This window comes from Gymnogyps californianus, chromosome 3 (assembly GCF_018139145.2).
Source record: "Gymnogyps californianus isolate 813 chromosome 3, ASM1813914v2, whole genome shotgun sequence".
Taxonomy (NCBI): Eukaryota; Metazoa; Chordata; class Aves; order Accipitriformes; family Cathartidae; genus Gymnogyps; species Gymnogyps californianus.
In genome coordinates, this window is record NC_059473.1 from 70365737 (window position 1) to 70383901 (window position 18165).

Below are 18165 nucleotides of genomic sequence, written 5' to 3' on the forward strand. Positions count from 1 at the left end.
AGATTCCCTGTAAGATAATGATGAAGTTCATGCTTAAATAAAATGGGAGTAGTCAGTCCTGTCCCTTTCATTACCAGACTGTACATGCTCTGGTCTCTGTTACTTCCACCTCACACTGCTGCACCAAATCTGATTGGGAATATTGTCCTTACAATTCACAAGAACAGCTGTTTGAAAGATGTTTTGGATAGCAATAGTAGCTACAAGCATGCTGTCTTCATGCTCATTCTGGTTTGCTTTCATGTTCACAGTAACGAGTTTGTTTTAGCTTATGAAGCCTTCCTTTGTTACAAAAAAAAGTCACAATCAGTTGAAAGACCTGCCTTGTCCCTCAAAACACTATCACTCTCTCTTCCTGTAAACATCCTCAACCCGAAAGCAAGAGTCTTCTGTCTTCTGCAACAATGCTGACTGTCCGCGTATGTTCAGCTCCCAGTTTAAATGTGTATCATCATCTCTTTTTCCCCAGCTTTTTACCGAGAGGAAAAGCATTAATATTCAGCCACCAATAACTACCCAGTTTTGCTAAGCATTTGGAGGTACAGCCTACCTGAGTGACAACATGCAAAACAAATCTCTCATGTATGCAACTACTATTATGAGCTAAATAGAAATCAAGTATTTAAGAAGGATTTAGTGTTCCAGTTAGAATCCTAAATATCAATTAATCAGTTAAAGTGTCTTATGCATACCCACAACTTTCCATTTTGCAAAGCTCACTTATAATTACCCCCAAAGCTGTCTGTCGGAGTTAATAATAAACCCCATCTTTTAATATAATTTTCAAATTGAATTTTTGGTCTTTTACACTGTTTTTACCTGCTTTGTGAAAACAATGCTCTCTTGATACTTAATAAAAAGCCCATAGAGGTAGCTATAAAAGGACTATCACAAAGAAAAGAATCATACCCACAATGTCCTCCCTCCTTCTGCCCAAGTGTTCCCAGCTCAGCGTTCAGGCAGAAGGGGCCATGGGAGTGCCAGGAGCCGTAAAATGAAAGAAAGGATATTAAAAAGGGGGGAGGAGGGGGTGGAATATACACTTGACTTAATTATGTCCCACCAAAAGTCCATCTAATCCCACATCCTGTCCTTAACAGAGGCCAAAAATGAGAGCCTAGAGCAGATACAATGCGGACAGCATATGTGATATTTCCACTCAGCATTCACCTCATCTCCAACTATTTGCAGCCTGAGGAATTCTGAATTTTGATGTGGTTTTTACGTATTTAGTAATCATCAGTTCATTTCTCTTCCACAAACTTATCCATTTTCCCTGAACACAACTAAACTTTTAGCTCCCAGAATTTCCCATGGCAAGGAGTTCCACAGATTACCTGGATATTGTACAAAGAATTACTGTGTCATATAAAGAGCCAGGCCTCTTGCTAGTATCATCTGATGATGCCCATTTCTTAAAATGGAGGTAACAAAGAACATCTGCAGCTTGTCCACTCTCTCAAGCCACCCATGACCTTGTTTGTATCCTGGTCTGACCTCATAAGGGAACCTGCTTTAAGCAGGAGTTTGGACTTGCTGATCTCCTGAGGTCTCTTCCAACCTGAATTACCCTGTGATCCTATGGTTTTATAGATACCTGTAGTTTCCCTCCACTGTTTTTCTTCTTCCATCTAGAATAATCCCAGCCAACTTAATCGTTCCTTATACAGAAACCAGCCCATACCTTTTGGAGTTTTTTGCCCTTCTCCAGTCCTACAGTAGTCTTTCTGAGACAGAAAATCAGAAGCATCCACAACATTCAAGATAGCAGTGATAGCACAGATTTTTGCAGTGGCTTCACCATGTTCCCTGCTCTCCATTCCTTTCCTTACAATTCCTAACATTTGATAGGCTTTTTCAACCAACTTTATGTATTGAGACGATATTTTCCTAGAGCTACTTATCAGACCATAACATCAAGGTGTTATTCTTGTGTGGTAAGAGCTTAGAGTTCATCACTGTCCGTTAGGACTGGTTTTCTTCTGAGCTCTCAAAAGTTCTCCTTTCTATGGGAAAAGTAGCTGAAGCACGCAAAAGAGGCAAAATTTTGTAAAGTTTTTCAAAGTTTTTGAAAGGGACTTATGCAAGGCACTCGGGTGTTGCAGCACACAATGCTGTAACACTCCCTGCTGTCAGGAACCCAGCTGCTGAGTAACATGAGCTCCTTCACAAGCCCAAAATCAGTGCTTGGCTACAGAAATCAATGAATGGGGAGAAATAGGCACCTAAAGCCTGGGATTCACAAACACCCGCGCATTGAATACGCTGGGGACAGCCAACACAAGGTGCTAAAGTCAGGGCATGGGTTTCAGTCTCACCTCTCAAAGAATGTTTTCCTTCTGCTCAGGTTTCACAGCTCTGAGCTCTTAGGTACTCCTAGGCACCTAATCCAGACAGACCCTTCTCAGAAAATAAAGAGTATTACATGTTGCAGTTGCTTATGTTCTTACTCTTCACTACGGAAGGTGTAGGGGGTCTAAGTGCAAATCTTCCTTCTCACTGATGAGGAGAAACATAAATGCCATAGACACCAGTATCCGCAGGGAAGAATATTGCTCCTTTTTTCCACAAGCACAAGGCCAGTGTATGAGCTAGGACTGAAGCATCAAGAGTCCCAGCCGAGTGCCCCAACCTCCACAGGAGATTTTTGCTTCTTGGCTAGCAAAACCATTTGATCTAAAAATCAACACTGACCTACACTGCACCAATTGGTTGGTACAGCACTGTTGGGATGGATATGCTAGAAATTCACATTAGTTTACAGATAATCACTGTCCTTTAACATTAAAAATTCCATGGCCAAAAGGCTCTTTTCCTGAAAACAACTGCCTAGATTTTTCTAATGTATACAAGTCAGTTAGTTAGGGGTATGATTCTTTTCTTACTCCCATTTATCATAGATATGCAGACAAAGAACTTGCCTTCAGTAGAAAACTGTATATATTTACTTATCTTACTTTCAAAAGCAATTTCCTAAAAAATAAGCAGTTGTGAAGAGCCCAGAAATGTCACAGCTTGTAATCAACTCTGTTTGGTACGTACTATATTGAATAATCTGCTCACTATGGAAGCTAAGCAAATACAATGCAAATTTAGTAGATTTCATGCAGGAGGCAAAGGGATTTGGTTAACATCAAATTCAGTGGTCACTAATCCCACTTTCCCTGTCCCTTTCCACCCAAGTAACACAAATATTTAAATTCTCCAAATGGTAAAGTTCAGCATCTTGAGCCCTGTTAAATCTTATAAGCCAAAGTAAATTCCATTTCTCTGATTAAACAGAGAGTATTTACAAAGATCATAAATAAACAGTGTGTGTGAGTTCTTCTTGTTCTTTTTCATACCACCTGACTAAGCACTTTTTACTTTGACATCTTTCAGAATGATGTTTCCGCTACGCATTTTTGTCCAAAATAAAAGAAAAGGCAGTCCCTGTTGAGGGTAAGGGAATGTAACATTTCAGGCATGAAATCTTGCAGGAAGGTGGAAATAAACCTGTGCCTTGCCCAGGGTCTTTCTGTACCACCTTTCCACCATGCTTTCCTCTTATTTCCTTCCTGATCACAATTGTTTTTGAAGTGAGGTTCTCCCTCCAGGACGCTCAGTACAGTTGTCTTTAGTCCTTTCCATTGATTCTAATATATCTTTACATAAAAAAAGTCTAAGTACAAGAAAAAGAAAAAAAAAAGAAATTAAATATAAACAACCCCCCAAGTAGTATAACTACTGGGAAAATATCACTAGAGAGTCAGTCAATTTTGCGAGTATGAGAACGTTAGCCCTCATTCCCTCAGTGGTTCTCCACAGAAAATTAAATGCTGTATTATGAGAGCCCAACTAATTGATTTCTTCAAAAGACTTGTGATAAAAGGCCTTGTAAAAGTTGCTGCTTACAGATAACAATACCCGTCACAGATTAGGACAGATTCCTCAAGCGTTGGGAGAGTCTTATCTCACATTTGCCATTTCAGTGCCTTCTCATTGCCTCTTCTGGAGCATTTCACACCCAGTTTTACATCTCTGGAGTCAACAGGACTGAAGACAGTGGGCACAAAATGATGCCCTGGGTGCTGGCCACCATCAGACTCAGGATATTCGAACATACAAAGCTAGGGGCATGGGTAGATTAAGCCGATGGACTTCACCTCAACTCAGTAATGAACGAATTGATGGCAGGAGAACACAGTCTCAGAGCCCACCTGAAGTTTGGTAGGTCATCCGTCGTATTTTCAGATGCAATTATCCACTGCAGCTTTCCTCAAAATAACCATCTCCAATTAATGTCCAAGAAGAAACACCACCATTTAAAAACAAAGACTACTAAAGTATTTATTGATGTTCTAAACAAGAAAACAACGGTTAACTTGGAAAAATAGCACAAAAAAGAAAACAACTTTGAAAGCAATAAAAGGAAATGCAGCACTATTAGAGTACAGATCTCACCACTGCCTTCTGGTGCAGTTCTCAAGACCATGGAATCATACCGTTGCATAAGGAAACACAACAAAATGAAAACTGAGATCTTTGTCTCATGACTGTCACTACACTTCTGTGTGCAACAGCAGGCTGAATGCTGGTTAAGCCATTTCAAGATTTAGATCAAAACTCCATACTACTGCTATACAAGTTTCTTCAAAAATAGCAATATCAAAGTGAAGAAAGTTCAAAGATAAGGCTGTTATTTTGTTTTATGAGTAATAAAAATGTGTAAATGATAAAAACATCACAGAAAAGGAATATATGTCCTTGTAAAACCAAGGCACACTGCCACAGGAGTGAATTACTGGTATTTTTAACATAGCAACTCAAGCTTGCACAGCAAACTACTTCACAGATTCTAGTTTTTCATTTTAACAAGCATTAAAGATCATAGGAGACAGCCAAGAGTTATGTAGTATCCTTTCCACCAATGTGCCTGTGCCATGTAAAGTGCATTTACAATGAGCAGAAAGAAATTTAAATCACTGTGTACTCAGTCCCAGAAGCTGCTGCTCGAATTAATCCTGACCCAGCAAAAGAGCCAAGCACATGCTGAACTTTAAGTAAATAGTCCCAGCTAACTGTCTAATCACAGTGCCCCACACTTTTCAGGACAAATGATGTAGAGCCTGTCTCCAATGGAATCAACGAAAACAACCAACCTGGCGTGGCAGGAGCAATCCATATTTCATTAGCCCTGTGCAAAATGACAAGATAAACTGATTACTTCCAACTTGCTGCTGCAGAAGCTACAGTCTGAATTTACAGGAAGCCAGCCACTTCAGAATAAAGACAGAAAAGTTACCTCTTATTTATGGCAAAGAAGGAGCCCACACACCAGGAGTTACTCCAGTTAGCTGACTGAGCTCGCGTGCTAGCTTGTGCTACTGTAGCTTGCCTGTTCACCCATACCTTAAGTTGTTAATAGCCTTGCTATTCAGAAGTTCTTGGATTTTTGTTTTGTTTGGGTTTTTTTAGCCACCTAGATTTGTAATGAACTGCAAAACAAAGGAGATTTAGGAGAAGAAAGAAAAGAAGAATGTTACCTGAAGGCCCTCTATGGCTAATCTAAGCATGCTTGGTGTGAGCTTGGAGGCCTGCTTGAAGGTGAAGTTGCTCCAGTCTATAATCAAAACAAATCCATTCACTTGAAGCTCGGGGTCTTCTATCATGGCTTCTAAAGAAAGAAGTATGGCACGCAAAATATCCACCAGTGTGTACCTGTGAACATTAAGGGGAGATTCGGTTAGGAAAGGAGCAACGACCACGGACGTGGAGAAGTTCTGAGCATTCTTCCTTTGTACTGCTTGTCAAAAGTTTAAATCAAAGGAGTGCAAATGTATCCAAAGCTAGGAAAGTTTCAAAAGCTCAGTTAGTTGAACTCATCCTCTGGAGCAGGATTATGTACATCTGGACCATCAGCCAGCCAGAACAAACTACAAGAACATAACACACTAAAAGCAAATTTGAATTTACCTGTAGTCTCCTAATCTGCTTTAATATCGATGCATTTTATTAAATGTCTGTACAAACGTATCTATGCAAATTGTATTTTTCTAAAATGATAATGATATCAAAACCTGAGTCTAACACCAGAAGCCTAGACCTAAAGTTTCCTCCTATATTTTTGCAAGGGATTGAAACAACAGCTTCTACAAAATTATCAGCTAAAAGAGGGATTTCCACGTGCTCCCCTTGCCCCTCTCTCTGGGTAATGTTTTCTCTTAAATCTACAAAGGGTATTACAGAAGGCTGATTACTCAAGGATCTTGAAAGCAGAAAGTAAGACACACTAGGGCTTTGAGGTGTTTCTGGTTACGAGCAATAGCAACCTTTTAAGCATTACTTAACTGCCTTCCGAGTACTGAGTACTTTGTACACCCAAATTCTGTGGTTTCAGGAGTAAGTTTGGAACGTGGTATTCATCAGTCCTAGAATTTTCTATGTTAAATTTGGGTTTACAAAGATGCCACCTACAATATGTAATTATGTGGTTTACATATACGCACATAATCTTTTCTTAGATTGATGATCTTGTAAAAGAAGACATAATTCCATATTGCCAAGCCCTGTTGAGTATAATCTTTCTTTTTTGAAGCTAACGCACCTAATACAGCAGCTGAATAGCTTAAATATATACAGCAATGTCATCTTTAGACTGCCATATAATAGAGTTATTAATCAACTCGCAGTTTAGCTTATTGGGTTTTAAAAAAAAAGGTGAAACACCTGAATTATCTGGAGTTTTTTAAGAGATATGAAAGTAGCAGTTTAAGTTTTGATTTTTTCCAGGCTATGTTTTGTATCTAAAAATCTTATTTAAAGTAAGATAAATAGTTACTGAAACAGATGTAAATTTGCCAGTCCACACCACAGTATCAGATGCAGCATTAGAAAGCTAAACCAGAAAAATATCAGATAAGCAAATATTCCAGGAACAAAAGAAAGAGTTAAATCTTCAGTGTTTGTGCAGATATTTTTAAATAAGGCCCTTTAAAAGTCTCCCATGATGGCATCAAACATAGAAGTTCTCAAAATTATAAGTCCCCAGAGAAATCTTCACCATACTGCATATGTAGCAAAGAGCACGTGTGCCTATTTAGAAATTACATTAAATTATACTGAATTCTGCTTGCTTTAATACAATGAGCACACTGTTCCGTTGTGTACATAACTATATTTTGAAAGTATCTGCAAAAGGAAATAGCACAAATGAAATTAATCTGCTCTGGCTGACTCCTTGCATCTTTCCATCTTTTTTTTTTAGCCAATTAAAACTCAGTGAACTTCCCAACTATGCATTCCTAGGAAAGGGACTAGAAAAGGACTCTCTTAATGTCAGCCTAACACAAGTGAACAAGAGAAAGCGTGTTTTCCCCAGAAAACATTAGGGGAAGCATTGTTTTACACGATTCTTCTCCTCATTTTGGAGACCCTTATTTTGTTTTGAATTTGGTTTGGTTGACTGGGATAAAAGTTTTCATATTGACTCCTCTCCCTTTCACTTTTCTGAGATTTAACTTTTTTCTAAGGCTTTACTTTTCTGACATCTAAGGTTTACAGGAAGTTTGGCATGCTCCCTCTTTTTTGTTCAGGTTTTTTCAACTGGGTGAGGAAACAACACAAGAAAAATTCTTGTCTGTATTTTCCCTATGGAAATCCTCAAAATGCTAAAATTCTCTATTTCCTTTTGACAGTAAAAAAAAAGACCATTTCTGTAAATGGAATTTTGTCCATGGGGGAAAAAAAGACATGCCTTAAAACCTATTTTGAAGGAAAATGTTCAAAACTTGGATCCTTAAAACTGTTAGCGCAATTTGATCGTCAAAGAACTGCTAGGCCAGGACCCCGATTTTGCAGTAGGCACAGTGAAGCAAACCTGAGGTGCCCTGCCCGCCCTGAGCAAACCTGCCCGGGGGCACAGGGGCTGGCGTGCCAGAGCCAACGCCTCGGGCACGGCACGGCTGATGCTCCCCTTCTCCCCAGGCAGAGCAGCTCCCCCAAGCCCAGCTGCTGGATGCATGGGGCAAATGCCACCGTCACTGCTGAGACCTCTGAATAAGCAAACAGACAAACACCCCCAGCACCACAGTGTGAAGAGCGACCTGAGGAAAAATGAAATCGTTCATCAGCTCTTTTCCAAACAAGTTTGCACGTGTATAATTGGACATGTAGGGAGTGTTTGGCAGCATGAAGACTATAGACGGTTTTACTGGCACTAAAAAGGTCTTAGTTTGCCTAGCGCATCTGCAGACCAGTCTACCTATCCAGTACAACACTGGTGCATGGACAGTGGAGGGCCCCTAATCAACATGGGAACTAAAAATCCCCTGTACGACATGCATTTTGTACAACTGCCAGCATCGGGATTAAAACACGCACTTAGCCTGAGGGAAGGAGGCTTACAGAGTTGTGTTCAGGGTCGGGGCTGGGCTCAGAGCGTGGCCAACTGCCTTCAATCCCCTGGTCACCTCCACAAGGTGGTGGAGGTCTCAGAAATACTATTTTTTTTATCGCTTCATGAAATTAGATGGAGATACACCCTGTAAGAGGCCTTCCCAGGGGAAACGCTGCACCGGGAAGGAAATTACATCAGGTGAGACACTGGGAGAGCAGCTAATGCCTCAGTCTGAGGGAGATCATCTATCAGAGCTCATACAAGAAACAGACATTAGAAATACTCAAATCCTAAAATTAGCCTCCACACCACTTGACATTTATGCTGCCCCATTCAGAGGATCTCATTCTCCAGGAGAAGCGCTCCACGAAGCAGAAGGCTGCTGCAAGCACCCTACATCCAGTCCAAGAAGATGGATCACAAGTTCCTGATGTATATCTCTAATGTCCTCCCTAGGGAGTTCAAGAAGACATCATGTGCCTTGGATTAATTGCTCCCTAGTGGCACAAGGCTGCTAGAAATCTGGTGCATTAGACATAAAGATTCTTTGTTTATGAGGCCAATCAGGTCTCTAAGACTGGCCATAAAATACTTTTATATATACCTGAGTGATAAATATATAGATGTATACATGTAAATACAAATATACCTAATTATGTCCTGAATTCATTCAAGTCAACAGGAAAACTGTCAGGCATCAATGAGACCAGGATTTCAGCCACCACAGAGAGTAATCAATGGTCACAGGGCTGGGCCTCCACAAATCTATGGCATATTCTCCATCACCATAACTCTTGTTGCAGGTTTGCTTAGTGTAAGAAATACAGTCCACAACAACAATAACGATATCGTATGTTTACTCACTGAAAAAGACAAAAGGTTGTCCTCTCAGTGAAAACAAGTCCTGAAGAACACAGGTCTAGCTAAAAGTAAGCAAGAACACTTTCTGCCAGAGGAAGGTATCTGAAGTACTCTTTACGTCTAAAAAGCCACATCAGCAGTATACAGCGGCATACAACCAAGCTTCCCACCTCAAATACCCTTCAGAGCAATTAGTTGAAGATAGGAACTATCCTTCATTCTGTAATGGACCTCTTCTCTTGGTTTTGATACCTTACTTAAGTACAGTACAGAAAACCAGACAAGAAAGAGAAATCCATTAGTGGATATTTAAAGCAGCTTTTACTCCGGACACATGCTGAGGCAAGCCAGAAATGTAAACCCAGTGTGATAGATGAAATCTTAGGTGGTGCAAATGACAAGCTGAGTACTGAAAGTATCAACTGAACAGCCCAAGCAAATGAAACATGATTAAAGACACTATACTGAAGCTTTCACACAGCACAGAGTTATTTGCATAAAGACTCATCTGTATCCACTCCAGCCCCATGTGGTCCAACATTTCACCTCACTGCTACTACTGTTCACGTCAGCACCAGGATGCACAGGCTCTGCCATAAAATATGCTCCATCCTTGGCTGGACTTTAGGGAAATTAAAATCTGACGTAAAAAGAAGGTGGGAAAAATTACTCTGGATTGTGTTGCCAAAACTTTTATTCCACACTGAAATTACTTTCCATATAGATAAAGAAATATAACGAATCAAAAGTGAGAAAAACGGGATAAGCTAGTGAGTGTGAAATAAATTTGGTCTAAGATGGCTTTGACTGCCTTTCTACTTTAAAGGAAAAAAAAAAGAGAAAAGAAATCAACATATTAGCCTTTAATTTTAAGAGACCATGGTGTTCAGTCTGAGGGGAAGACGGTATTGTTTTATTCTTACTAATCTGTGTTAAGTAACAGCGTGTATTTAGGGGACAGCAAGCCGCTCATTTTGCCCTGGCTCCAGTTTTACAATGACTGCTCCAGTTTTATAATGGTTGCTCCAGTGCTGTCAGGTACATAGGATGTCCTGGGCCTGATTTGCTGCAGTGCATGTTCTGTAGTAGCCTGGACTTGGGCTGTGCAGAAATAAATCCTTATTTATTTATGACTAAATTCAGTTGCATTCACTTGTTTAAACAGACTCTTATGGGACATATCGTAGCTAGCAAGGTATTGCTAATTGCTAGGATAATCAAGAACTCATGGTTAATTTAAAAGTATTTAATGCCCTCTATTTATAGAACCATGCTTAATTCAATGGAGAGCTTAGACAACTTTTTTAGCCCATTTGTTAATGTGAATAACAAATGCTGGAAATATGTTATCACATATATAGTGCACTCTTAATATTCCTTTTCTATGTGAGTCCCAGCTTGAGTTCAAATGAGGTGGGGACTGGTGTGCAGACACACTCTGCTACCTCTTGACATTTTTCATTCAGGTTGACTTTAAAGCAATGAGCCTGGGAAGGCTTGACAAGTTAATAGCCACACTGACAGTGATTCTTTCAAATGCTTCAGGATGGCTACCATTTCTACCACAACAGCGACAGAGCTTTCTAGAGTAATGCCTCACTGAGGTCTTGATTTGTCAAGAACAAAACAGCTCAAACAATTAACTGAGCATCCTACTGTCTTGTAATTTAACAGTGGCAGCAATTTCCCCTTTCCAGAAAAGAAAACTTCTTTGAGAATTTTTTATGGGACATGAACAAATTCAAAGTGTTTCCAAGGATTTCTGGGGAAAACAGTCTGGCAGACACTGCTATTAACTCTTGGTAGTACTTCACTATGATCTTTCACATTTACCTCTTGGTTATGTGGTCTGTGCATCCTCTTCACTCCCAGAGGTCACTGTGATTTCCACCAGGCCAACAGAAAGAGATGAGACAGGGAGAATGCAGGGTACAGATGTCTCATGCCAAATCCAGCTGTGTCAGCTGTTTTCAACATTTTATGTTCTTGATGATGGGTGGCATCCACCGTATCATCTGTTTAACCAGATTCTGGTTCCAGTCGATTCATTTTTGCACTGTATAACAGATAATCTGATTTGGCAGAGTTGCCCTACTATCTCTGTTGCTATTTGTCATTTCCCCCCCCGATGTCAAGAAATTTCAAGTTATTTTGAGAATTAAAACTGAGTGGCATGAGTCTGCCTCTCAGGATGCAAACTGTTAACTAGAAGAGATAAATAGTAAGTCTTCTTCGCTTGAATTTAAGCCACATGTCTCCTGAAGGTCCCAAACACATAAGGAACGCACAATCTGTATTTTAAGCTCATCAACTTTTGGACAAGTAAAGGTTTCTGTCAACTGAGCTCTTGTGCCACAGTGGCTTAAAAGAGAAAGCTGGTCAAGTCTATAAGCCATCAACCCATTTCTAACCTACGGCTCTGGCTTAATATTTTTAGAATTTCAGTGAAACAAGAGCCCTCAAGATGATACACAAAGGAGTACCTAGAAATGATGCCTCAGATCTCCTTGGTTTGTCAGTCTGGGTACAGAATTGAATACTGAAAAGATGTGGTATCAAAACTTCTCTTATAGCTATTCTGCTTAAATAGTGGCAGCATGCCCTGGGAGCCCTTATTCTAAAAATAAAAAGCACCACCAGTGTTACAAAAATGCATAGAAAAATAGAAACTGCTTCAAATATTTTACCAGATTAGCTTTTAGATTCAGATTTAATACCATTCATTACTCCTTATGTTAGCCCAGTGTCTAACAGTCACAGCCATGGATGAAGATTCGGCTGATCTAAATTTTACATTAGCATTGATCAAAAAGATCCCTAGCCAAAACACTCATAGTCCAAATACAGGTGATAACAGGCAGATACAGATACCTGGGGGAAAGCTAGGAAACAATAAGACAGCATCAGTCAGCAGGAGAAACTGTAGAAAAAATGACAGTTTGCACTAGTTAATAATTATTATTTGAAAGATATTACTTCCAAACAAAAATTGACTCTATTAACCAGGTATTTTGTTATTGTTAATATGTTATTATTGTTAGCATTGCTATTTATTTTGTCATACTGCCTCCATCAGAGCTTGAAAAATATCCTGCCAACTCACCTGTGTTTACTAGTGAGCTGAGGAGCAGACCAGCCTACTAATAGTTACAGAATTTAAATTTTCATTTAATGGGAGGAAAAGAAAAGTTTCTAGCACTTCTGCACATGAAAGCATAGCTTTGAAAGCAAACCAGTGCACTCCGTCTTTGCCCTGCTCTAAATCATCTGATGCAATAGCACAGCTAACAGTAATGAGTGCAGTGGACTTCAATATCCACTGAGGATGATGCGAGCTGACTGGGTCACTGTGACACAGACAGGAACTAGGTATCACTGCGCTCTTCTACTGCACTTTTCTATTGCGCTTTCTAGGAAAAATTCTGAGATAATTAATACCGGGAAAGATTTCAAATAAATAGCATCAAAATAGACTGATTTTCCTAGGGGATTTGTGTACAGGTGCCACAAAGCATACAGAAGAACATGCATGACAACAGATCCCTTGCCGCTGAGAGCTGAAGTTAATTGTACCATTAACTGAAAAAAAAACTTCACCAGCTGGACACATTAAGAAAAAGGGAGTCTTTAAAAGCACGTACACACCTACAAGCCAAATGTAGTTATGAATCAACAGTCTGGAAGCTAACAGGGAAGGCTGATCCCTCCCCGAGTGCTATCCAGCCTCCTGGCAGGAATACCACCCATCTTCACTTTCCCCACAGTAGAGACAGGATGGAGAGTCAGGCAGGGTCCCATTGAAAAGCTTCTGGGCTACTCAATGCATTATCCTTCACCTTTCCTTTTTTTGTTTGTTTGTTTTAAATACTTGTCTGATTTAGTTGTTCAGATGGTAGGACATCTGGTACAGTTTTCAGGCCCTGCTTTAATTTAATGATTTAACATCTAGTACACAGGCTTGTTTTACCATAGGAATTTTCTGCCTCCCACGCTTTTCTTTCTAATTGGAACTATGTAAATCATAGGCTGCCGGTGCTATATAAATCATCTATAGTATGTCTGCTATTCATTGAAATAACAAATTGGAACTTTTTATTTCTAATTGTTACATGCTGGCCATAATAAGTTGTACACACATGATAAATTTGCAGGCTTGCTGTGCTCTATTAACTTAGTTTATGAAGCATACAAAGAGGTCCTAACAAGACAGACTACAAAAAGTAATCCTCCCAGTGTTGCTGTAAGAGGAGCACTGGTTTACGTACTGTCAGATCTCAAGCCAGTTAAGGCATAAGCTTGAGCATATTGCGTAGCAGCTCTAGTATACATTCCATACACAATGCTCCCTAGGTTCAGTTGCTGAACATCAGATAATGGAAGACACTAAATTAATTACAAAAGAGAGTGACCTAGCTCCATTCCCAGATCTGTCACTGACTTGTCATGTGCCTTGGAGCAAGCCACTCCCTGCAGCTGGGCTTCAGCTCTCTCCCCTTTGTCTGAGTGGTCTATCTGAAAACAAATCCCTCGCTCTGGAGGAGAGGCGTACGGTACCGTGGGCGGGCAGTGCTGAAGAGCAATAGGGACCCAACTGCAAACATGGCCATTAGGTACCCCTGTGTACCCCAGTCACTTCCCTATTATATCATAAATAATAATTTTACCAATAGGACTTCATGAAAAAGGTCATAATAAATTTACTGTTGTGTCAGCTGATCTCATGTAGTTTAAATATCAGCACATCCAAAATTAAGAGGAAAATAAACCTATTCTTTTCACATGGCAATTATGTTTTTTAAATGCTATTTTATCTCTGAATTCGAATTCTTGGTGTTCTTTTGACTAGGAACTAATGATCTGAAAAGTGTCACGTAAAACTTTGGGGTTTTTTTCGTTAATGAGAAATAACAGTATAGAGTAGGCCACACTACCTTTAACAAGGGAACTTCTTTATGGTAGACGTATGACTTCTTAGTAAAAGGCCTAAACGCCCATTTCTTTGCTAATTCTCCATTCGGGGATTTTTAAGAGTTTGTGGAGCTGTTTTTAAAATAAAAAGTTGACCTCGTCCTTATGTGGGAAATAAAGAAGGTCCTTATGTGGGAAATGAAGCCCACTCAAAGAATCCTTAGCCTCATCACCACTGCTTCCCCACTCAGCTTCTTTGGCTCCATCTGCCAGAAAACGGAAGTGGGAAAAGGACGCTGGCCCCAGCTCTGTAGATGTTCATCCACACTTTCTAGTTGTTAGCCTGGTCGTGGGCAGTTTTGATTTGTGCCAGACAGCTTTCTCCCAGTGTCTGGGCATGACTCATGGGTTAACAAGGGCCAGGAAACTCTCCCCGTAGGCAGTGTGGATGCGGTCACCCTGTCTGGAGAGAAGGAAAGCCATGGTGGGCCAGTGGCCCTCTGGGCAGAGACTCATCCCTAGCTGTAACACTGGCTGCTGCAGGGAGCTGTGGGATCACTCCCTGTAATGGCTATCGACACAGCTTGCAAGAAGGCAGCTACACAAACACTTAAAGGGCAGACTTAAGTACGCCAGTCCCCCAAATTTTGTCCTTTCTATCCACGCTGCTACCTGTTCGTGCCCTCCTCATGTTTCAAAATAGCTGAGCTTGAGATATCTGCACTGAGCACTCAGCACTGCCTGTGCCCAGCCTGTGTTGACTGCACAAAACACAGTTTGGGTTCATGTGATGGCAACTAGCAAGATTTTAAGTTTTCTAAGAAGTGCTTCAGATCCTAAACCTGCTCTCAGGTTGGGAGCCTAGGGAAACGATGCAGTGCTCACAGGAATAGACTTTAGAGTTCACTCTTAAGGGATTCATTCCTTTACATGTACTGAAAATCAAGTTTTGTGGGTGTAATTTCAGACTGCAGGAGAAACTGGGCATGACACCCCACGAGTTATTTAGAATAACCAAATAGTGTCACATAGTATCAAGCCAATTGCTAAAAGAAAGGGCCTTGATGGGAGACAGCTCTTGGGTCAGCCTGCTAAGTCATCTTCAGGCTAGAGTAGTCCCAAAGAGGATCAGAAATTGTTCTAGGGACTGCACTAGCTTCCTTCAATTTGCTACCAAAGCTTTGTGTGCCTGGATCTTATTGTGCAGGGAATTCACACTTAGAGCAGCGTGAGTGGGGAAAAGAAGTGGTTACTGTAACTTCCATCCTGGCATTTCCAGGTGGCTCAGGAAGAGCTTTCTTTTGCTGAGGGAAAGGATTCAGTGCCTCAGCTTCCTGCACAGGCAAACTTTTCAGCTCAAAAGCCACGATGGATACTCCTGTTTTGCACACAGCATCTCCCACTTTCTCCTATGGCACCTGAGCAACTCTGTGTGTCCTGAAGCAGAAAGACCAGCACAGAGATTGCAACCAGCCTTTTTCAGGGGGGTAAGCACATCATCTACCATGCCAGCTCACTTCAGCTAAGGGGAGGCAGGAGGGTGTAAATCTCCTATCAGCCAGTTGAGAGGAGCACCCGAGTAGTTCCTACTTCCCTCCCGACATTCAGAGCCTAAACAATAAGAAGGTTGAAAAGGCCCTAAGCCACCAAATACATTTTTTCTTTCTCCTCTCCCTCTGCCTTCCAGGCTGCTGCCCAGCCCCCTGTGGGCAGAGTCGGGTGTGTCCCTGCTGCCCACCCACCTTCTCTCTGCTCTGGCACAGTTTTTCCACACGCATTGCCCGGGGAAAGAAGGGGTTAAGGCGGGCGGGTGGCTCTGCATTTACCTGCTCTGGTCCCAGTTGGCAGCAAAAAGGACGAGGATCTTCCTGCCGTAGTGGTCCAGGTTCGCCAGCCCGCCGGGAAAGCCATCCTTCAGCGCCTGCTTGATGCCCGGGTCTGTGGCCTTGAAGCTCTTGAACATGTCCAGGTTCTGCTGGCGATATTCAAAGTACTGGGCCAGGAGGCGAAACGCCTCGAAGTGCTGAAACTTCCTGGCCCGCAGGAACCGCAGGATGAAGGCATCGTCGGTGCGGAGGAAGCCGATGTCCGGCCGGGTGATCACCATGTCCCGCACCTCCTGGATGTCCTGGTGCAAGGTGTCGGGGTTCTCGTTCAGCTCCAGCCGGGCTTTCTCCAGAGTCTCCGGGGAGAGACCTGCCTGCAAATGAGTCATGGCGCTGCCCTCCTCCTCCTCCCCGCCTCTGCTGCCTGCGCTCCTCAGCCTCCCAGGCGCTTGCCCCTCGCAGGCGGGGTGCCCCGGCACGGCCGGCCGCCGCTCCCCCGCCCCGCCGGGCCTCGCCCCGCCGCTCCCCGGCCCCGCCGCCGTTGCCAGTCCGGCCGCCGAGAAGCGAGCGGCTCCCAGGCAGCCGGGTCCCGGGGGGGGCTGGCACCGAGACTGCCCCCGGGCTGCCGGCGGAGGCGCGTTATCTCTCTGACATAGCGCCCTCCCCGCCGCGGGGTCCGGCGCGCCGCATCATCCCCGCAGCCGGTCCGCGGAGGCGCCGAAACCCGCCGGGGACGGGGCTGCGGGCTGCCGGCTGCCGCTCGCCGCCCGCCCCCGCCGGTGCCGGTGCCGGTGCGGATCTCAGGCCGGGCTGCAGCGGCAGCGAGGGGCCCGGCCGCTAGGCGGGGCGAGCGGTGCCCGGGGGTGCTGCCCCAGCCCGGGGCTGGCAGGGGGGCTGCCCTCCCCGGAGCAGCACCATTTACGTAAGATCAGCGCTCGCCCCGCTTCAGAAGCGTCTCCCTGGATTTGAGGGAGGGTTAAAAAAAAAAAAACAACACAAAAAAAAAAACCAAAACCACCACCACCAAACTAAAAAAAAAAAAAAACACAACAGCGAGGAGGAGGGAAGCCGATCCGCAGGTACTTGGCCGGTACCGGTACCGAAGAGCCTCCCGCTCGCCGGCGCGGAGCCCGGAAAGACAAACGGAGCCTCGGCCTTGAGGATGCTCGTCCCCCTCCTGCGCCCTCCTCCGCTCCACGCCCCGGCTCCCAGATGGCACCAGCCGGCGCGAGGCTGCCTGCTGCGCGGCCCCGCCTTGCACACACACATACACACACACGCACACGCACACGCGTGCACCCGCCCCGGCGCGCAGCGGCACCTGCGCTCCGCCGCGGAGGACCGGCCGCCGAAAACGCCCCGCGGGAGCCGCCCCCGCGGGGGGTCGGGGAGGGGCGGGCGCGGAGGCAGCGCACAGGCGGCCGTGCTCCGCTCTCCCCCGCGCAGCGCCGGGCCCGGCCCGCCGCGGGGGTGGGGGGGTGAGGGAGGGGGAGCTGCGGCCGTACCGCGGATCTCCGCGGCGGGGGGAGGTTGCGCAGAGCCGCGCCGCGGCCGCTTGCGCCGGGGCTGCGCTGAACAAGATGGTGGTTGCCCTGCGGCGGGGGCGGAGGGGGGCGGTGGCCGGGGGGTTAGGGGGGCCTCGGTCTGAGGGGCCGCCTGTGAGCCCCCGCGGAGCATCCCGCAGGAGTCAGGCCAAGGGCCCGCGTAAATCTCGGGGTCGTGCCAGTGGCGAGACGTTGTTCGTCGAGCGATGGCTTTACTTGCAATCCTCTCTTTTGACTGAGTTTCTTAACATGAAACGTTGTCAGCTTGAAAACCTGGGAATAAAATAAAGCAACCCTCTTTTTTGGCCTCATATTGGAGGCAGCGTGTCTTAAGTTGCCTTATATTGCAAAGGGCAAAAATATCTTGCTTCTGTGTATTGCATATTTCAGTGAGGAAAGATGCCTTTTTTCATGCAGGAAAGTTTGATGCTGCAGTCTGCTTTCAGGAGAAGTTCCCACTGAAGAACATTTGACCTTTGTCTGAGGGACTGGACCTTTCCGATGCAAATACGCCTGAAAATCAAGCTTACACAAAAGATAATGGCAAACATGGGAAAGCCTATAGCGTGTACCTCCTCCTCCTTCCTATAGGAAGCGCAGCTCTTTGATACTGCATTGGGCTCCTTTCCCAAGATGACATAGCCAGAGC

General features: G+C 43.8%; 1 protein-coding gene across 1 annotated transcript in view; it reads right to left on the bottom strand.

Moving 5' to 3' along the window:
• Positions 1 to 16361, bottom strand: part of CLVS2 (clavesin 2) — a 51976-nt gene extending 35615 nt beyond the window's left edge. The window contains exons 1-2 of the mRNA XM_050894666.1: positions 15973 to 16361; positions 5526 to 5700 (exon numbers count right to left, since the gene is read on the bottom strand). Coding sequence (XP_050750623.1) covers positions 5526 to 5700; positions 15973 to 16361 — 564 coding nt within the window. The remainder of the gene's footprint in view (positions 1 to 5525; positions 5701 to 15972) is intronic.
• Between the last annotated feature and the right edge of the window lie 1804 nt (positions 16362 to 18165).